We start from the raw sequence: 22424 nt of genomic DNA, 5'->3' as shown, positions 1-22424 counted from the left end.
ATAGTACGTCATACGACACAAACATATCTGCGGATAAAACGTTGATTTCGTAGAAAAGTAGCGCGATTAAAGCAAATGCGCACGTCGACCTTTATTCTCCGAGGTTTTTTTTTTTCTCTATCGTAAAACAGTACAAACGTGCCGCGAGATTTATGATAATAATTTCTCTCGGTGAAATAAAAAAAAAAAAAGAACAAATACAATTCTCTATTTAATTATCTAATATTTTTCATCGCAGTAGCTGGTAACTAGTGAGAAATAATTAGTTGAAAAGTCATCAAATCGACATCTTAGAATCATCTATCTCACTGGGAAAAAAAAATCGAGAAACCCGGCCAACAAAGTAAGAACTCAAAACTAATTACGTACTAATAAAATAATTATAACGACGGCAAAGATTAGAACGTCGTGAAAATTTAAACGTTCGTTACAGGGGCTTTATTTCGATCTCGATTTTCAACGAGTTCGCGGGGATCGATGTCGATTCGAGGCGTGAAATTCAAAGGCAATGAGCGGGATACGTGTGGTAATGATTAGTGATACGCGCGGTGGGGTAAGCGGCTCGAAAAAGTCGTTAACTGGTCGGAAATCGGTAATCACGTGGAATAATCGACGCCTCTTATAAGTGCTTACGTTTTTGTGGCCCGTATTAGAAAGAACCTCGCGCGCGTCACCGCGGGTGTTTCACGCGTAAGAAACGGTCGTCGACGCGGGCGTAGGGCGGTTAGAGTCGGTCCCCACGGTGAGGCCCTTTCTTGCCCGGGTACCTGCGGCCCACCTTTTTCTCGTTGCGTTAATCGGCCTCAAGCTGCGCATATCTCGCGGTAATGAGGATTATCCTCTTTCCGCGCAGGGACGGGTAATGAGGGTCGAAGACCTAAAGCCGACCTCTGAGGCTTTCGCACGTACGATACGCGTACAAAGATGAAATACAAGTACCTTGATTTTATCTATTACAATTACAATTTTGTCACGCACATTTTCGGGGGTACTTAAAAATATTAAGAACATATTATATTCTTCTAACAATGGGACCCGGCCCGTATCTCATATTTCCTGGTTTCGTATTCGTATTCCTGATTTGCCCCGCGGCATTTTACAGCTGCCACCGTCGAGGTATTTTTATCTCTATAACAAATTGATACCCCAGACCGTCAGCTCGTTTAATTGATACGCAGTCGAAACGTTGGCAGGCTGACGGTTTTACTAGTTTACATATAAATCCGACCCTGTTTCCGTGAGACATCTTTTTATTCGGTCCCCACGAGTCGCGTTTACTCCCCTGGAACGAAGGAACAAACGAACGAAGAAATGAACGGGATATCCTAATCGTACGGTTCATTATGAGCGCGCGCACGCTCGCTCGCGATGACTATGACTGATGCCGCGGCACGACGAATTGCGATGCGCATTACGAATAAATATCGCACTCTTTGCTCCGCTCGCGCGTCTAATGCGGCCGCTCGCAGATGGCCACTTGGGTGGGTTTCGAAAATGTGTACGCGCGCGGCGGTCGGCGCGAAATAACGCGCGCGATTAAATTAAATTGCGAACGCGCGGCTTTTCATCAGATCGCGCGATAAACATATGTCGGCGTGATGTTGCCCAAGACGATCGATTTATCACCGCGATCAATCACGCGTCCGCCTTAATTCGCGCGGCGTTTAAGCGCCAAACCGCGTAACAACGCGCTCTAGGCGGTGCTCGAAAACGTATCCGTCACAGCGCGGAAACCCGTGCGATTGAATTAAATCGCACGCCGCCGCGAATGCGAAACGCTATCGCCCCGCGTTGCGCAACGAGGAGAATTGAGTAGCGTTGCTTAAACAAAGCTAAACCAAAGATGCATTTTTCTTTTCCTCTTAAGAGAACCAAAAAAAAAGTTTTAATTCGTTGACGAGATACCGCTAAAGGTAAAGAAAAAGATTAAAAGCACTAGGCGATATTGCAAAAAAAAAGAAAAAAAAAAAAAGTTAGCTTGTTAAATTACGTTTCTTTTCGAAGTAAACGCTTCCGAAAAGCGCTCGTCGATCCGCGGAATCGACGCGAGACGAAAGAAGCAAAGGGTCCGAGGAATACGCAGCTAATTCGAGAGTCACGTAATTTGGATGGAGATCGAATTATGTCGCGAAAATCGCGGTTACGCTTGCACGGGACGGCGAAACGTGCCGAGGCGAGACGTGCGAGATTCCGTGGCCGCCATCTATCTTCAGGCGCGCTGGTAGCGAAGAAAGAGGGCATAATTAAATTAAATTAAACTCGGGACGAGCTCTCCTCTCGGCCTCCTTCCGTGACTTCCTTTCCGTTCGTTCCCGCCACCGCCGCCGCCGTTGCCGCCGTCCTACCGGCGGCGATAGTTGCTCGACGCCGCCTTTATTTGCAAGCAATTTGTGCTCGCGGATCGCGCGGCAAAAAATCCGAAAATAATGCTCGCGTATTAATCATGCCCTCCGCGTGCCCGCGCGTCCCTCTTTCATCGTCCCCGTGACGTCTCCTCGCCGCTTCTCCTCCGCGAGGGGTCCTTTCGACGGGGCCCCCTCGTCGACGTGCCCCGTGTCCGATGCTAACCCCCCTTCCCTTCTCCCTCGCCCCTTCCTCGCAAGAATGCGTTCCCGTTCGTTGCAGGCACATAGCTGTGCAATCACGTGCCGAGATCCTTTGTAGTGTATGTATTGCGTGTCTCTCAGGGCGCCCTTGCGCTGCCTGAAATCGAGTCCGAGGAAGCCGGGGAAGAAGCACCGCACGTTAGCTCTTTAGCACCCTTTGGTAAATTAGCCCCGGCGACGAAACTCCTAATTCCATCGCGATACACATGTGCATAAGCGTGCACGTAGGTGTTATACGATGCGATGTATGCGACGCAAGCTTTTCAACGTTACCGCCTGTTTTACGTTGACCCCAAAGTGCACCGGAGTCAAAATTAAATGTAATCGTTTAATATTTATGCACTTGTGTTTTAATATAAGCGTGGAAGAGAAGCGTGAGTTCGACGTCAAATTAATTTGATTATGAAAGGCAAAAAAAACCTTTGCTGCAATAAAAAAAAAATAAATAAATATTCCCGAGGCGTGTATTAAAAATAATTTGCATAAGACGCAAACTTTGATTAAATTGTAAGATAACAGATAAAAGACGATATCAAGCTGCAAAGTACGAAATTCGCTCTTAGCAATAGCGCGAGTTACGATTTCGTGACCGCGCGGACGGTACGCCGGAGTGGAAACGAAGGTGCAATTAGCGTGATATCGTTATGACGCCGGCGAAATGGCGGTTTTGTAAGTATGTACTATCAGAAGGTGATTGCTAATTATCGTGAGGGGAACGAGATAAGCGGGGCTAGCCAGCGAATAAGGGAGTTAAAACGTTGCGCGATCTCGTGACCGCGAAAGCATATTCGACGTAACTCATACCATGCGATTAGCGCGATATCATTACGGTTAATTTCCCTAAAGCCGGCATTTTCCGTCGTGCTGGATTTTGCCGCAGCGTATTTACCATTAATTAGCGCTGCAAAAACGATATCTTAAATGACTTAAGAAACGCATAATAAAAAGAAGTAAACATTCTTAATATTGCCTTTAAAAAAAAAAAAAAAAAAAAAGACCTAGGGTTCAAAATTTATATTTAAATCACATTCAAAATGCCACGTAAAAGATACGTAGATGGTTGCCAAAAATTCTTGTGTAATGTAAATGTAGAACAGTTTTCTTTGGGGAAGCAAAAGTAAATGATAAGCTCTCTCTGTAATGTATTTCAAAGTGTTAAAAAAAATTTAAGTAAAAAAATACGTTCATTTCTTCGTATTAAAAGTATTTGGGAAGGGAAATAATGGACATACATAAATTAAACATTCAATTAAAATTCTGTTGACAACATGTTCAATCGAACCAATGCACAATTGCAACGACGCACGGGAATCACTTCGCTGGCTTCTTCAGGGGCTCGAGGCCGCTATCGTATTCAGAGGTGTTAAGCATTCTAACCCTCTTCAGCAACCCTGTTCTTTGCCCGTCGCCGTCCTGGGTCCTCCGTTTCTTCTGCGGCACTCCGTCTGATCTAAAAGCGAGAGTGCACGCACTTTAATTCTCACATTAGGACTAACCCGCAATTTTCAATAATTCGACGTAAACGACATGTGGTGAGGACAGAGCGCGGTAATCGGAAATTGAGGCAAAAAAAAAGAAAGAAAGAAAGAAAAAAAAATAAAAGGAAGAAAGAGAAAAAGAATAAAAACCAGACGCGCGCGCGCATCAAAATACAAAGATACACCCCACGGACGAACGGAGGTGGGCTTCCACCAACTGCCGTACCAAATTTCACGTCCGCTATCACGTTTTTGTCCACCGCTGCGCGTCACGCACGAAGTACAAGTTATTACGCTTTATGGCCTACAATGGCAAGCTTTCGTTTAACCGATAATTCATGTAAGTCTCGCAGTTAACTTTGGAGTAACGATCGGCAAGATATATTTTCAACTGCAATGGAATTGCATATAAAATAATGCGCATATTTATTTAAAAAAAAAAAAAACGCACGCATAAAATGGCATAAAAAAAAAATTAATTATATTAACCCTATTCTATATTTTCGAGTTGTGGAACAGCACCGATCGTTCCAGTTGCAAAGTTTAAAACTATAAAAATTATCGTCCGATTCTCGCGAGTCCCGCAGGAAACTGCGAGGTGGACGATGTGAAGCCGCGCCGAACACACGCGTGCATACACTCGCAGAAGCACTCGGGCTAAGATACGCACACAAACGTACAGGAAATCGCATCCACAGAGGCGTACACCATGGTCGTCTCTCGATCCATTGGACCGTCAGCTCGGTGCCCGCCTTTCACCCATTAAAACTGACTCGTTCTCTCCCCGTGCGGAGGGCACCAGTCGGTTGCCCGCCGTGCTCACCCAAAGCACGCCCATTCAAATCGCATTAAACACGTTAATGCGTAATGCCGGTCTCGGGGAAAAAGATTTGCCGCGCGTAACGCGAAAAAAAAAAAAGGAAAAAAGAAAAAAAAAAAAGGGCCGACAGGGAGAGACGGTGTTGTGGAGGAGCGAAAGGAGGACGGAGAACATGGCAGCGCAGGCAAATGATCGCCGGAGAACACAGGAATTATAAAGCTCGGTAAAAACGCGGCAGGCACTCGCGTGATGTGGACGACGTGATACATGAAGTAGAAGGAACGTTGGCGTAGAAATTACGTAGTACAACGCCCGTGGTGGTTGGGACCTGACTCGTTTGCAGCCGTGAAAAGAAAGAGCGGCGGACTAAATGTGTGCGTGCGTGCACAAATCGGATGCGGCGAGCGATAGAAGTAAAATATACGGCATTAGAGATGACGCTTGGCGAAATTAAAAGCAAAATAATAGAGGATAAAATATGAATAGAAGGCGGGAAGCGGCTCGCGTCGAAAAAAAAAAAATCAGGGTACGCAAGAGGGCACACGAGCGGGGAAGAAGCATGCGAGCGGGTGGGTAGGTGACAGTTTCAGGATTTCGAGGACGCGTGAGCGAGACGGAACGACGGGGGCAAAGAGAGAAGGGAGGCTCGTGCTCCGTCCCCTGGTTTCCGTAAATGGCGCAGCCACGACCGGAAGTGGCGGTCGCATCAGTCTGTTTAATAGCCGTATTGTATAATTATGAACAATGGAGAGATAGAGAGAGAGAGAGAAGGAGAGACGGATAGAAGCCTGGAGAAGAGCAGAAGCCAGCAGAATGCCATGTGAAATGCACACCGCGTGAAGGTGGAACACACGAGGGAGAGAGAGAAAAGGCAGAACGAGAGAAGGAATGAGATACCACTTGTCACGAGCGAGCGAGACGACGCGAGTTACGGCGAAATGGAGGGAACGCGGAACGGGGGGGAAGGGGAGAACGAGGGACCACAACGAGGATGAACACGATGAGAGCCGTATGGCTTATGGTTGCCAGCCACCGTAGAACACGTCCGCCCGTTCGTCGTACATGACGGATGACACAGAGCGACAATTTTGATGCGTTCAAACCTCTCCAGGAGCCGCGCCGAGCCGAGGCATCCACGCACATGGCGTGTGCGTGCCACCGCTCGCCCTACGCCCGTGCACGCGCACGCGGGGGTGAGTTAGGGATGCGCGTCGCGGTTAACACGCCAAGCCACGCGTGAATCCGTCATTAATACCGTCACTCCGGAGACGATGAGCTTCGCAATCGCGCGGTCGAAACGTCAGCTGAGCGGGTCAACAGCCGGACCATTCGAGATATTCTCTACTGAAATCGGAGCATATTGTCCACCGCAACTGTGCGTGACGCGAAGCGCGCGCGCTATCAAAGTTCTATTATACGTGACTCCTCGATGGGAACAAATGTGAATTAAAAAAAAAAAAAAACGCGTCGATCTACGCGTTTTCACATATTCGCGCTTCGCAAATTGAAAAGGAAGAACGAGAGCTTGTATACTTACTTGTTCGACAGACGATTATTGTGCGTAGGCCGCGAGATTTCTTTATCGCGCAGCTTCTTGCCAATTCCGCTGATTCGTTGCGGCGGATCCCTCAGCGCGAAACTCTTGGCATAGTGACCCAGATGAAGATCCTTTCGGTTAAATATTTCGCGCATGTCGCGCGGATAGCTTGAATAGAAACGCACCCAAGAGATGTAGGCTGCAGAAAAGAGCGATTCTTATGTAAAATAAAACAATTATCTTTCCACTCGTTCGTTCCCATTGCAGATACGTACAGCAGATTGTACTAATGTTAAGTACGATAAAGAAAGAAAAAAAAAAAGAAAGAAAAAAATTGTACCGCCGTAATTATTCTCATGATGTACGATAATTGTACTTTGAAGAATAAATATGTATTTTGTTTCGAATTAATTGCGACTTTTTATTAACATAATAAACCGTTACGCAAGTATACGTCGCAATCAACAGCAAAGCGTTAAAGTCATGTAATCCCTCGGAAAAAGAAAAGGAAGGAAAAAAAAATATTTTAAAATGTGAATAAAATCGAGAGGTGCGTCTCGAGTGCCACTTATCTCGTTTACATTTAAGAGATCACGTGCGACTTTCGGACGTAATGATCGGTTACATGTAGTGCGCCCATATTAATCGCAGTTCCATTAGGTGGTTCTACGGGGGTTGAGTCGATTCCATGGGGTGTGCGCGCGCCCCGTGGCGAGCTATTAAAGGGCATTAACGGTGAGGAGGAGGCAGTCGAGTCAAGTGCTGCAGCTAATAGTCACCCTCGCGTCCCTTCTTAACGTCTCTTACTTGTGCGCACGGGTGAGAAACTCGGGGGACCTCTGGTTCTGAGAGAACTCGACATGTGCACATCGTTGGCGTTCCGTGTGAAATATCTCTCGCAATTAGTCCCGATAGAGCAGGCGAATTCGGCTCGTCGTTCATTATACCGGATATCGCGCCGCTTAAAACTTTATGATCAAGCAGCGACGATATTTCTCGTAAAATAATAACGTCAAATTCACGATGAGATAGCAATGCAACAAAGTACGAAACAAGAGGCACGTTTCCTACTTTTTAATTATTAATAAACTTTCTCGAGTAAACTAAATGCAGCTTGCTATTGTATTTTTATATCTAAACGCGGCATCTATATATATATTTTTTTTTTTTCCATGAGGCACAATGAATTTATATACGACCGAGTAGATTTAGTTACACGTTCCGCTTGAATCCCCCCTAATCTTCATAATTCTCTCGCGGTCGGACTTACTTTTCGACGTTTTCCGTCCTGATTTCCGTCTGCTTCCAATCTCGGCTCTTCCCTGCCACGCATAAGAACTCCGCTAGAATCTTTCTTGTGGCTTGGTGTCAGCGTTGAAAAGGGAGAAATGTTTTTCTCCATTTAGCACATAAATCACACGTGGGGGCGGTGTCTAACTGAGGCCCGAGTGGCGGGAAGAACGGGGGTGCAAGAGCGGAGTAGCATTGTTCCTAAGTGATGTAACTGCGTCTTATTGTATTTGTATCCTGTATCGTATTGTTAAGAGTCTCTCGCCACAAAGCGTAAGTGGTTTTGGCGGAAGTCACATTCAGTGGTTGGATTGTGTCGGCCACCCTCTGTGAAAGGCGCGCGAACGATATACACTGAATTCGATCTAACTCGCGACAAGTGCGAGAGATTAGCCAGACAGCATTATTACAGTCGCTATAATAATTAATAAAAAAAAAAAAATTTTCTTTTTTCTTTCCTAAAACGATTTTACGCGTGGTCTTGAAAATTTTGCAAGCTAATAAACAGGTGTATGAATAAATATAAAAGGAGTATAAGTCAATTCTATAGCCATCCTAATCACACAAGCTGTGATCTATTATGTTAATTTACATGTTATTATCCGAACAAGTCTAGATCAATAAATTAATTTTATCCAACAAAATAGATTGTGTAAAATTAAATCCGGTTACTAATTATCTTCTTGTTATTGTACTGCTTTTGCCGAGCTTTAATATTAAAAAAAAAAAAAGTATTTACAAAAAACTATGACGAATGGAATATAGCCAAGCGACTGACACGAGGCTCAAATCGTATATACGGGATGAGAGTAAGGGATGAATCCCTCAGGTTACTGGCGAGGGTCGCGGCTCTATAGAGCTGTACTCGCTATTGAAGACTGTTCAGCTCTATTGGGGTGATAATGTTACGAATTAGCGAGATTTCCACTTCTCCGCTCGTCGACAGTCTCCGCATCAGCCGCGAATTAAATAAATTTTGGAATTTTCGCGGTGAACGCAGAATGTGTTCTCGCGTCACGATATTTTCCATTGTTGTGCTTCCGCTGCACGAACGTTTTTACGATCTTAATTCTAACACTATGCCTTGTATTACGTTCGATATACAACGTTATCACTGATTTAGCACGGTCAGTTTATTTTAGCTTAAACATGAAAAATGTAAAATAGCCGAATAAAAACGCGAATAACAACGAATATTTGTATCAAAGGGTGTATATGTATACTTAGCGAACGAACGCCGAATGAATACAGATAAATGCGAGTGTCTCGCGTTAAAAATTATTCTTTCGCGTATCTGTCGCAAATAAAATTTCCGAATATTTCGAATTACTTTTATCGATATGGGCATATATCAGAATAAACGAATGACTTACAACAAATGGCGCCAGTGGATATATCGAAAGATGTTAACTAATTTGTTATCCACTTCCTGCTTTCCTTTCATTCGCTCCCTTGGTTTCCATGCGAAAAGTGCAATACCGAAGTCACGAACGGCGGCGGCGGCAATTAATCTATCAATCACTCGGAACGTGCAGAGGAACGGTCAAGTGGTTAGCTGTGTAACGTCACTCAAATCTGGGGCGGCTAAGCGCTCAAAAACCGTGGCTAACCTTCGTGTAAAGCCTCGGCTGATGCGGGACAATTTCGAAGCTCGAAAACCTCTTAGAAAGATTAATGGTCCCGAATTTCCTTTTTGGAAACTGCTCGTTCGCGCGGTTATGGCAATCGACGTAACATCGAGTCGTTAATGCACTTCCGCGGAAGTAATTTTCGTAAGATGTGCAAGACTCGTTAATCGTGTTTCGGTGAAATCAGAAATCTCGCCGAAATCCCTCGAGAAGGAAAACCGCTTAGAATTACGTATACGCGTTGAAAGTTCGATTATGGAGCTTTGTCTTTAGCCCTGGAGGAAATAATCGCGGAGCGGTTTAAGAAAGCAACAAGTTCACTGAAAATATTTATACGGAAAAGCAAATAGATTTGCGGGGAGGAGAAAAAAAAGTCATTGTGAATATGAGATGGATAATGTCTTCACTTGACGAGCATTAGACCGGGTGTAATGGATTTATTATTGCAGCAAATAAATTCTTTTCCGTAACGACCCTAATAGAGTAACCGTGGCATGGCAAACAGGATCATCCCTCCTCGTCCATAGACTATGTAAATATCCAAGTGGCGAACGAGGCGAATGTGAAGGGAGACGGAATAAGAGCCCCATAACGTGTACGCGCAGGGGTTGCTTTATATGCGAGCGGGGTACTCGCTGGAATTGGCTTAGTCTACCCTGAAAGTCAGCTCGCTTTCGTTACAATCCAACTGCGTCAAAGTAGATGTTCACTCATCCTTTGCGACTCCTCATCAACACTTCGTCTTTCACGAAAGCAAAGATTTAAGCTTTTATTGCACGCGCACCTCTTAAAATATACAAGCGAATATATATGCTAATAAGTGGAGAGGGATTACATTACTGTTTGTATAGCGGCGTTACCGTCGAACTTTAAATTTGTATTAGTGGAAAGATCAATTTTATATTCGATTTCGACGTATGAAAAAAAAAAAAATACGTACTGTACGTTTGTGCTATAAGTAGGAACAGTAAAATATTGTTACGCCCGCTCTGAACGAGCCTTACGATTATATATTTACCTTTACACGCTTTTGCGCCAAGCTGCCGGTCTTCCAATAATAAATTCTCGAAATCGTTTTGGAGGGCGATAGCCGCCGCCTGCACGGAGTTGTGTTTGCAAAATGGTCCTAGTAGCTTGTCTAAAATGTCATTCATGTCCTGCTGCTTGATTCTGATGCGCCTCGATTCGAGCATTCGCACAAACTCGATTTCCGAGGGCGTCAGAAAGATTGTCGCCGTGCCAGAGCAACCTGCACGCGCTGTTCTACCAATTCGATGAACGTAATCTCTGGCCGAAATCGGACCGGTGTACTGAACTACGCAATCTACCTTCGGCATATCTAATCCTCGAGCTGCGACATCCTAGATAATTAAAAAAACTATATCTTATGCTATAAAAACCACTCCTAACGACAGCTAACACACTGAATATTTGTCAAAGAACTTTAATCGAACGCAACGAGACTATCACGTCACACGAGACATCTAAAGAAACATCAATTTTTTTTTTTTTTTTTTTTTTTTATCAAGATACAGAGTACAAAGTAGATATAACAATTTGAATAAGCGAAAGCTCGTAATTCTACCGTAATTTGTTCTGAACAATGTCCTCGGCGGTAATCGCGCTTCAACCCCTGCCCGAGAAGTGGCTCGTTCCACGAACAAGAGCGGCAAAGGCGAGTCTGCGACCTGCTGGTACAAATGTCTTACAAACCGCGGCGATTTCTCGTTTTGTGGCGACGTGAATACGCGCGGCTGGCAGCGGGCGCCTGCTGCGAGACCCCAACGGCGAACGTTTGAGCATGGCCCTGATTTCCTACGTTCGGCTAGCCGATGATTTACCGTGGCGAGAGCCTCACCGGGTCTCCCCCGGGCTTGACGGGCCCCGGGGACTAATCCCAGACCACCAGTGGGGGGCGTCGTGGCACCCCGGAATTCTTTCGCGGCACGATACGGACGCGCATCCGTGTATTCTTATTACATCTTTTCCTGCTATTAATTCAACGCACGTCGACAACGGCGCGATCCGGGCGCCAGCGTGAAGGAATACGAGAGAGAAATCCCCGGTCCAATGAAATAAATATCGATCGGATCGAATCTCCCGAGCTGGTCCTGCGAGTGTTCCGTTACGTCTTATCGCTCGATGAATATCGATAAAGCTATTTATTCCGCGCAATTAAGAGCCTTAACGAGAGAAAAACGACCGAACGGAAGGCGAAGTCAATTTCTACGATGTGGAACTTTATATAACGCAATGGTCAGCTAAAAAAAAACATTACAAGAACGCATCGAGTGCTTGACATAACTTTCACGTATAACCCTGGATCGTTCGTTACGCGGGAATTAAAAATTAAAATTAATTAAACGCTTCCGACGTTAACTAATTACAGCGACATCGTCGCTATAATTCAAGCTGTCGCTCGGTAGGAATTTCGCTTGAAGAGCAGTCGTCCAAAGTTTAACGCGAGTCTGTAATCACCGATTGGCTGTGCAATCGGAGCAAGTGCGCCTGGCACATTAAAACGATATGAGCACGATAGCTGCCACCGGTTTCAACACACGTAAAGAGAGCGGCGCGGCTGAAGAGCGATCGATGGCGGCGATTAAGACAAACGATCGTTTAAGAAAGGGACCGGGGATCGCGGGCCGCGGGATCGAGAACGGATCGCCTGCTCAAAACATCTCACTCGGGCCATAGATCACCCCGTGGATCCGGATCCACCACCGCTGAGAACCGCGAACCATTCCGGTCGCGGGTGCCCCTCTTGGCTTTCCAACGTGGAAATTAATAACGCGGCCGTAAAACCTACGTGGTAGCGACGCCGTAAAACGTGGGCGGCTGCCATCGCACATTCCGCGGATCCAACATTAAGGAGTTAAATATGCCCGACGTCTCTCTAAGTACACAGTAAATTACTCCGTCTTCCTCCTTTTCCCTCTCGCGTCCGCATTAACGTTGGCAACGGCACGTCGATATGCTCGCGCGACCGGGATTCATTGGTTTAATAACCGCGAATAAGTGCTTGGCATGTTCTCAGGGACTTAATTATTCACATATTTTTCATATTTTGAACCCTCTGTATCTTGATATTGCTTTTGATAACTCTATTTACGTTTTTAGATAATTAATTTTTACAGTACGAAGCGGAGGTGCTTAAATCTCTCAAAGTTTATGTTTTCTAATAATAAATCTGAATAAAATAGGTATTATAGAAATTATAAAAATCAATCAATATTTTTTAGCGTTGAAAGGAGTAAAGGATATATTCGATTTAAAATTATAACGTGTGCAAAATTCGAAAGAAATAAAGCTGAGAATAAATTAAGCTATAAAATCTAACAAACAAACTTCTTTATATTAAGAACTGATTTTGTAGATTCTGATATCGTTTTTTTTTGTTTTGAAAAACGATTTGTGACAGATTTGCGGCATGCTTCGCGAAAACAGGTCGTCAATTAGTTGCAATGTATAGGACTTAACGAGGATAGTGGAAAGAATAATGAGGACCCGCGGCGAAACCTCTAAATTTTTGAATCAAGCGTCAAATTCATAAAGGAGGGAGAGAGAAAAGAAGGATCGCCTGATAGAAAAGAATTAATTTTCACGGCAAGAGTTGTCATTTCGTTCGCGTGACGCCGATCGTGAAGTTTGTGATTCGCAGATCCCGCCACCGATTTAACAGTTTCGCTTTTTTTTTTTTTTTTCCTCTTTTTTTTGCACGCATTCTTCCGATATCCGCGATATTTCAGATTCAGGCACACGTGAACGCGCCATAACAGTATTTCACGTTAAAATCTAAATTGGCGAATGAAGAAGTGAGACGTCGTCGTTTTATTTTCGACGGTCCCCGCATCTAATGACGAAATCGATCGCTTTCACCGGTAATTACGACAGTTAAAACAGTCGCCGAGAGTTCAATGCGAATCAGAAAGTTGCTCTGTTATTCGACGTCAGATTAATTTGGCCGATGTAACACGAATGTAATTAGCTGCAGGGAGAAAGAAAGTTATCCGTTACTTCGCGAAACATTATCGCGTCGTGATTAATTATGCCGTTCGCGAAATGCAATTAGCGAAACAGGCACTTCTTCTGTGAGTATATCCCAAATAGGTAAATATTTCGCCATTTATTGCGATTCCGAATAAATATATCTTTCTTTTCATTGAAGATTTCATTAACATGTAAAATAAACCGTTTTATAGAAGATTAATAATTATTAGCATTTTAATGAACGGCTTTCTTTTATCTTAATTAGGAATTACATAACGCGTTTCTATCACGTATCTTTTCATTTACTGTTGCTTCCTCCGTTTAAAGAAAACTGTTACTTTTAATAATTTTCGGCAACCGGCTTGGCGTCACAAGTCCCGCAAAAATAATATCGATATGGCATCAGGAATAATCATAGTGGTAATGGGGAAAGGATTGTTAATGCATAAAGTTTGAGCTTTTAAACGTTCGCTTCGTGAAGTAAAGAAACCACAAAGAACAGACAAATGATCGTAATTATACTCATTACGAAGGCTTCATGTGCCCACATATTTTTTAACCTCCGAACACAGCGTGGGTCCAGAGGTATTAAATTTCATCTCGAAAGAATAAGCCACAAAGTAATTTACAGCTCAGGGAGTGCTGACAGATATCCCTGGCTTTTCTTTCGTTATTATTCTCTCTTAATTTTTCAATGTTTCGTATACGATTATATTTTTTAATCATATAATATTTAATTTAATTTAATCTTTTAAATATTGGCTTTCAAGTAAAATGTATATTTAAAAATAAATAAGTTAAAAATTTCAAATATTTGTAATGTACTAAGAATATAAAAAAAAAAAGCAATGTTTCCGTAAAAGTTTAAAGCCTTTAAATCTATTTTTAATAAAATATTTGACTCACCGTACACAGCAGCACACCACTTTTCGTCTGACTGAAAGTTCTGAATACCTCCGTTCTGTCTTTCTGCGTCATATTCCCGTGTAATTTGAAGAATTCAACGTCAACCAGCGGATCGGAGTCTTCATCGTCGTCATCAATTGGTTTTGTAAGAATGGAAGATAAGATTTCAGTGTGATAATCTACCATGTCTTGCGTGGCCATGAAAACCAATATTTTGTGTTGCCCGGGAGACTGAAAACGAAAAGAGAAAATGTATAATTTGTAAATTGACACAATAGTATATTGCTGCTGCGATGGAGCTTCACAAATTCTCTTACCTGGCATCTACCGGTAATGTATGCGCTTAGAGTGACCATTCGTAATTTTGGCGGGGTGACTATATAACTCTGGATTACACTTTGCGGAACTACCAGATCCTCGTTAAGCTCGCTAATATCACCTCCACTCGCTTCTAAATTCTCTTTAGCAGCGTCAACGAAGATTGGATTGTGCATCGTCAGACCAGCCAATTTTTCAACGGCCTGGGTCAAAGTCGCAGACAACAAGATTGTCTGCCTCTTCGATTGACTTTCAGAACTTTGTGTGCTTTCGACATTTTCCACTTCCGAACAAGATTTTTTATCCGTATTGGAATGTCTTTCGTCTTTTTTAATTTTTTTTGATAAAGAAGTATTAACGATCTGATCGCTATCATCAGGTGATTTAAATTTTTTGTTACTTTCTTTCGAAATTTTTTCGATTTCCTGATCAGTAAATAATTTTTTACTATTTTGTTTAAACATTTTCATAGGATCGTAGTCTGACTCGACGTTATTAGAATATGATTCTTTTAAAGCGTTCACTATCCTAAATTAAATAATACATATTAATATTAATTAATATTGTTATCACTGTGATCCGTATAATTATTTATATTTTTTTATCGCAAAATAAAAAATAGCTTACCCAGAAATGTCCATTTCGTATCCCATATCAAGCATTCTATCAGCTTCGTCTAATACAAAATACTTGACATTATTTAATTTCAATGCTTTCGTATGCTTTATATGATCTAGTAATCTACCAGGAGTAGATATTAATATATTACATCCTTTTCGTAAGCGAGCTTTTTCCGCTTTTCTTTTTTCTCCGCCAATAATATAACCCGGCACAATCCACGTAAAAGACTAAAATTATATTTTCAAAATGTTACTTTGACGTCTAACAAATATTAATACATTAAAAATATTTTTTAACTTACTTTAACTAATTTTAGAAAACATTCATATGTCTGCAAGGCCAATTCTCTTGTTGGAACAACCACAAGGGCTGATAAACCGCTATTTCTATTTAATTTTGGTCTAATTTTGTGTAATAGTTCAACAATTGGTAAAGCATACGCTAACGTTTTACCAGAGCCTGTCTGAGATCTTATTAAAATATCCCTGGCTAAAAATATCTGAGGAATTGCTTTTTGTTGAACTGTTGTCATTTTAGTTATACCCATATTTTGTTCCAAATTTGATATCTGTAATAAAAGATGTAAAGTGTTAAACTAGTTAATTTTCAATGAACATTTTTTCTACAAGTGTCAACTGCATGCAACTTACCATAAATGGATGAATATTGAGATCTGCAAAATTAATTTTTGTAAAAATTGGCTCATTTACAGGCTTTACAAGTCGTTGGCCTATAGTTGGTACATCAGGATTATTGCCAAATAAAGAAGAAACCTTTCCACCTAATTTTACAGATTTATCCAGTTCCTTATCTTTATTTAAAATGTTCTCTTTATGTTTTCTTTTTCTCTTTTTGTCTGAGACAGTTATATTCTTTGTATTTTTCAAAACAGGTACTTCTTTAGCTTCTACTTCATTCTTTTTATCTAATTTAAAATTATCTTTAGAAATGCCGTGTTTTTGAGTTAAATTTAGAACATCTGATTCAATCTGACTTTTTGACGACGTTGAAAAAATATCAGAAAGTGATTTTTTTAATTTAGGGTTTGAATTTTTCTTTTTTGCCAACAATGTTTTGCCAACGTTTTCTCTTGTTAGCTTTGTGAAGGAAATAAGCGATTTATTTGGGACATCAGAACTTGGAGATGTTGTCTTAGACATATCCTCTTTGTTTGTTGTCAATTGTTCAATTTTTTTAGACTCTATAGCTTTTACTGTCACATCATTACCTCGAGATTGAGCTTGAGACTGTTTTACATTTTGAACATTTATTTCTTTTAACTTTTTCGCAAAGATAGCTGATAATGACTTTTGTTTAATTCTCTTTTTGTACCCTGGCTGTTCCGTATTCGCATTTTTCTCTGATTCCTTACTTAACACAGGATTTTTACAGAAAGACTGATTCTTCAATCTTTTAATTGAGGTTTTTGAAGACTCAGTTCTTCTCAATACCTTTTGAACACAAACATTTTACGTTATTCGTCGATCTTTTATTTACGTTTTTGTTCAATTATTAATCGCAATTACATAAGAATTAAATAAATCCTTTGCACAGTGCAAAGTGCAGATACTTCTATCAAGTGAACCTAACCTAGAACCTACCTTTTTCGTCGTAACAGTCGAACCCGTCGTAACATTTAGACAGATGTCTGTATCCTGAATTGTCATCGTACGTCCCGTTTATCACAAATCACTGTATACACATGTAATTATCAACGTAAATTATAAAACTGTACTTGTATGAAACTGTAGAAACACGTTGTGGAACACACAGTGAAAGTTTCACCGTGAAACATGTGGCGAACTGCTCCGATCATTGACGCATGCGCATATTTCAGATTCAGACTAGCTGTGTATGTAAAATAATACATATATGTATATGTTACTCGGTTGATTTAAAAAATAATATTATTTTGCGACGTGCTAAGTGTATTCCTTACCTGAAGTGCTTACACTTCAGAACAAAAAGTTTAGACTCATTAATCGATGCGCAGCGGCGGAGTTTTGTAGTCACGACGATATCCTGTAACATAAAATAAAAAAAATTAAATTACAGGCACGCTGAAAATAATTTCCACCGCTTGAAAAAGAAACTATACGCGCCTCTAATTCCTCTTTCAGTTTTGAATAAATAAAAATTAAATTATCTATTACTTAAACGACGAAGCAAATAATTCTGTGCAAGAAAAAAATAAAAATAAAAAATGTATGGTTACCTTGGGGCTGCTTCGTCGATGCATGCCTCTTCAAGGCCTCCTCCTCCTCCTCTCAGAATATCAGACCAGATCCTCCTTCCACACACAATACTTGCGAAAAACGCGGAAGTTAAATTGAGGAGACAAACCGACAAACCGGTTCGTGAAAATATCGACGACGAGAACACGTCCGGCTTCTCCTTTGAATCTTAATCTGAAACATAACAAATGTTTTTCTTAATTAATGATATCAACTGTTAACATACCGTGACAATGTTTAATTCGCTTCGTACGTACATCTGCGTAAGGAATAATATCGATGCGTACAGACACCCGCCAACGATGCTAACTACAGTCAGCCATCATGCGCAAAGCAATGACATGAACTTGCGCATGCAATGCGTGCCGCGATTTTTGACTGCTACGTAGCGGTAACGCGCGTTGTACAAAGAATTTTATTTCAAATATTATACTGAATATTATCCTCATAACATAGATAGGAGAAAGTAAGTCGCGCTCGATAACATCTTCGTTCATCAAAAATTCGTATTTAAACCAAAATCACGTAAGATTTCAATTTTTTTTTTTTTTTTACATAGTTATATTGTTACATTTCGTGAACTTATACGTACTAACACACACATGACCTACATTTAAAGAAGATATATGTATATTGATAAATATGGCTTTGATAAGTTGAAACGACATTATTGTGAGGCGCGATAAAACGCTGACGTATTTAATTATCACGATCACAGCCATGTATCATTAACGTGTCTCTTCGGTGTTCGAAACAGCTAAGGCAACATTGTTATTGCGACAGCCGAGTGCGAGACGATTCTGCTTGCGCTTTTCGAAGCTAGGCTCTCGATCGATAATCATCGCGTTATGTGGCGATCGGAGTTGCATTAATTATTCATCAACACGTTCGGGAATTGTTGCCGGGGTCTCTCTCGCGCGGTACAACGGTGCGCGAGATTAATTTCGGATACTTAATCTAAACGTGTATTTACCTTTGTCCATGTGTATTTACACTTTTACAACGTATCGTGCAAGTGTTGCCTGGCAAGGTAAGGCGTAAAGTCACGCCGGTGGGATCGAGCATTTCGTGTCCGCGAGGCAAAGCGATCAGACGAAAAGTTTCACTTCCATCATGGGAAGTCGTAGCTTATGTTGCGTCAGTGTGTCGTTCGCGGCGAGGATGATCGGGGCGTATACGATGGTAGGTTCAAAATTTTCTGGTTTAATACATTCGGAACTAAACGCTGTCTAATTCGCGCGTTGCGTCGCAATGTCGAACATTTGTGGGCAAGGCCGCCCGATAGCGTACATATTAATCCCCGATAATTGATTATGATATTATTTTCTGCTTCTTCTCTTTCAGTCCATTTCGATTTTATTAATAAACGTGTTGGTCAGTATTTTTTTCTCGAGGAACGACGATGACGAGTTTTTCGAAGCCGCCAAGACGTGGGCTATATTGGGAGTAAATTGGATGCAGGCATTGAGATACACGCAGCTGCAGAAAAAAGGTCAGAGCTGATCATAGTTATTGTTAGATGCTCAAATAGCTTTCGCAAATAGACGGTGGTGTAACGTGAAGATGTACATTTCAGCACAAACCGCTTTGATATGTTTTCTCATATACGCCGTCTCGTTTCTGTTGGCCAGTGCGTATCTCGCTTCAGGATCAATCTCGGTAAGCACTTCGAAACGCAGTCTAATTATTTTTTAATTACTTCATCGATATTAAATCGACGTACTAAAGCTACGAGTATATTTAACGGATAACAGAGTAATCGGATAAAAGTCATTAAGCAAAGTTAATTTAATCGACTGATTCTGTTTTCTATTTTATTTCGAAATTATTTATATTTATGTATATTAAATTATTAAATTTAGATAAATGTCAAATTATCTATGAATTTCCCAACGTTTTTCTTAAAAATGTCTAGCCGTTTTACAACACTCCGCTCGCAAACGCGATTTTCATTATTTTCTTACGATAAAGGTCGCAACGACGTCGCCGATCGAATACAAATTCATGAGGCATTCTTTATACGCGAGATGTATTTTCGGCACGTAATAACCTTGTCTCAACTCGCTAACGATCGCGTTAACTTCCGCGTACGTTTACAGAGAAGACATACGAGTGCCGTGCCTTGGATGTATTTGCAAATGATTAGCGTAATCGATCAGACCGTGGCGCTATGTAATTTTATAGTGCACAACCAGCAAACTAATTTGTATTTATGGTACTCGTTGATTTGCAACATCTCTTTGAGTAAGTGCGCTAATCTTTTTTTCACGCATTTCATATTACTACATACGATAATTGTACTCAATAATAATTACAGTTGTGAGCGTGTATTTTTGGATGGTCGTGGAAGAAGCTCGGAACCAATGGTACGATGAGCAAAATCAGAACCCGCATTGCGAAACAAACGCGTTGGATTTCGTATCGATACCTAATAGCGGTCAGAAATCGCCATCCTTTATTTCGCAAAATTTTTCGATGTTCGAATCGGCACGACCGCCGCCAATTTTACCTAAATAGCAGAAAGCGGAAAGTGACTGAGAAGAGCCATGGATAATTCTGAAACAATCCTCATTGACGCCTAAGGCGAACGGTTATCGAAACGCCGGATTGAAGAAGATATCTACAGAACAATATGAGAGAAAGACTGAGACTTCTTTCTTAACACTTCATAGACAATTATTTGCCATAACTTTAAGACTTGTGCGCTCTAGGCATAAAATATTTATTTACTACATACAAAACCAACTTAATACTTTCTTGTAATGTAAATACATTCTTTTTAACTACTTTTATGTTTGAATTGCATGATAAAAATTGCAAAAAAAATATATAAAATTTTTAACAACGAGCTATTAACATTATAAATTTATTTTAATGTTCTAAATGACGTAAATTTCAAATGAGATGATGAAATTTTTGTTTATCCAGCTAAAATGACTAGCCTTGGTATATTTATTCGTACGCTGCAAGGTATTTCTAAAAATTTAGATGTTGAGCTGGCGGAATATCAATTGATCTTCTTTGCCTAATGGAATATACGCGAGCCACTAAACTTTGCTGCGGTAAATCTCGGTTTCGAAACGGGGAAAATGTATAATAATGCGGAGAGTAACTTCATAAATCAGTCGAGAGATGCGGCTAATAGAGTGTATCAAATGCGCCCCCGGCGGAGCGTGGCTGCATAGAAAATATGAGAAATGACCGCGTTTTACGTCGAAATACTTTTAAACTTCCTGGATTCGAATCGCACGCAAGCATATTCGCTATACTGGATCGACCGTCTCTTCGGATAGAGCCGGATAGAAGTCGATTTGTTCGAGAATGGCCACAACTTTTCGCAATACTCTTGAGAACGGTGATCAAGTGTACAATAGATGATAGAAGAAAGCTCTCGATTCAATTTATTGGAGATGCTTTGTCGTATCGGTTTTCTATAATATATTATATTTGCAAAAAGTGTATTCTAATATGCTACGATATCGATATATTATTATATTTAAAAGACATTTCTTTCATTTCATTAAATACTGTATTATTTTAGAAATTCATCGTGAGATAATTTGCACTTGATTTATTATTACATTTAGTCATAAAGTATTAATTAAAATTAAAAAGATTAATGTAAAGAAAACGTATAATTTACTGAGAAATAAAATAACGAGAGAGAGAAAAAAAAAAAACAAACGTTCTTATTGAACAATCTGTTCGATATTTTGTTAAATTACTTGTTCTCGCGAGAAGGGTTTTTTAGTCGTCGACGCAATTCTGGCGCCAGGGACAGACAGAAAGCGGGTTGCGCGACGTGGTTGGTTGCCGCTGCTTTTAAAAAGAACTGAGCGAGTCAATTTGTAGGCTGTCGCAAACTTTTAAAACACTAGTTGACAGCAGTTCCACCCCCGTCGCGACGCCCGTCCAACCGTCCTGAAGGATTCCTCCGTCTCTCTACCTCTGTCTCTGTCACCCTTCCCATTTCCCTTTCGGGGTCTCTTTCCCTCTTGGTCCTCGACTCGCGCTCCCGATGAGGGACCGGGACCCACCCCTGCGTGTCGCGCGGCAACCGATGGATTGTAAAATAAAACTAACTTGGCTCTTTCGTGGCTCGGGAACGGGAGTACCGGCGAAATCTCATTCCCGTAGATCTCTTTTATTTTCATGTACCCCTTTTTTTTATTCATCCCCCACGTAACGAAGGGAGCCGGACGGTTTTGCCGAGCACGGCTGGCGGAGTCACATCTGTTTGAAGAAATGTTTGCCCTCCGAAGGAAGCTTTAATAAGACCTTGTAGAATTCATGCTTAGTTACGGAAAGTATCGCAGGTCTTTATCCCCTTTTTTAAATTGCAATCAACTAGCGTCTTATCGTTCAAAGAAGTATAAGAATGTAATTACCGAATGCCAATTATTCGTTTTGATTATATCACGTTGAAATATTAGTTTGATTATTAAAAAAAAAACAAAATGTTTGTTCACAATTATCGCACGAGTTTATCGTCCTTCTTAGTGATTTTCTTCAAAATGGATTTTACGTGACCTCGCCTACTTCGAGGCGTATCGAGCGGCCGAAGAAGAGAGTATCCGCTCGTATGACACATATAAAACGTAGCCGCGATGTAATTAATCTTCTCGCATGACACTTTAGCTGGTTACAGGGCAGAGCTTGCCAAGAACCAGAACACAACATACCACTTAAGCCCGCCGCCCAGAAAACAATTAATACGGAAATTGATTAATAATTACCGCGTCCCAATTTCCACCCTCTCTCGGACTCTCGCCAGTCACCACAACGAGAAAACGCGAAGAGAGAAAGAGAATTGGGCATCAGTAATCTCGCAAAAAAAAAAGTACATATCGCAAGCTTTACAACGTTCCAAAATATCCGTTCGATATCTAAATTCGACAGTGATAAATTTTCTGGCAATCATTTAGGCACCCCTTCGATACTATTATCGCGTCGTTTTTAATTAATCATACTCTCGCATTTAAGCGCGTTCATTCGA

The 22424-nt window shown here is 41.3% G+C and overlaps 2 protein-coding genes across 2 annotated transcripts in view; one reads left to right on the top strand and one right to left on the bottom strand.

Moving 5' to 3' along the window:
• Nucleotides 1-3663: 3663 nt before the first annotated feature.
• The window catches only part of LOC139107134 (ATP-dependent DNA helicase DDX31), a 34611-nt gene continuing 15850 nt past the window's right edge, over nucleotides 3664-22424 (bottom strand). The window contains exons 4-14 of the mRNA XM_070664471.1: nucleotides 17410-17602; nucleotides 17134-17216; nucleotides 16796-17042; nucleotides 15845-16645; nucleotides 15496-15762; nucleotides 15201-15421; nucleotides 14573-15101; nucleotides 14256-14486; nucleotides 10378-10720; nucleotides 6442-6640; nucleotides 3664-4056 (exon numbers count right to left, since the gene is read on the bottom strand). Of these exons, the coding sequence (XP_070520572.1) occupies nucleotides 3918-4056; nucleotides 6442-6640; nucleotides 10378-10720; nucleotides 14256-14486; nucleotides 14573-15101; nucleotides 15201-15421; nucleotides 15496-15762; nucleotides 15845-16645; nucleotides 16796-16861 (2796 nt within the window). The 5' untranslated portion in view covers nucleotides 16862-17042; nucleotides 17134-17216; nucleotides 17410-17602 and the 3' untranslated portion in view covers nucleotides 3664-3917. The remainder of the gene's footprint in view (nucleotides 4057-6441; nucleotides 6641-10377; nucleotides 10721-14255; nucleotides 14487-14572; nucleotides 15102-15200; nucleotides 15422-15495; nucleotides 15763-15844; nucleotides 16646-16795; nucleotides 17043-17133; nucleotides 17217-17409; nucleotides 17603-22424) is intronic.
• LOC139106975 (uncharacterized) lies at nucleotides 18269-20276 on the top strand. Its single transcript, XM_070664131.1, has 5 exons — nucleotides 18269-18610; nucleotides 18773-18920; nucleotides 19005-19087; nucleotides 19528-19672; nucleotides 19746-20276. The coding sequence occupies exons 1-5, from the start codon at nucleotides 18542-18544 to the stop codon at nucleotides 19943-19945; spliced, it is 645 nt and encodes a 214-aa protein (XP_070520232.1). The 5' UTR covers nucleotides 18269-18541; the 3' UTR covers nucleotides 19946-20276.

Source organism: Cardiocondyla obscurior, linkage group LG12, assembly GCF_019399895.1.
Source record: "Cardiocondyla obscurior isolate alpha-2009 linkage group LG12, Cobs3.1, whole genome shotgun sequence".
Classification (NCBI taxonomy): domain Eukaryota; kingdom Metazoa; phylum Arthropoda; class Insecta; order Hymenoptera; family Formicidae; genus Cardiocondyla; species Cardiocondyla obscurior.
The sequence above is the reverse complement of the archived record's forward strand: the minus strand, read 5'-3'. Positions and strand labels throughout refer to the sequence as shown.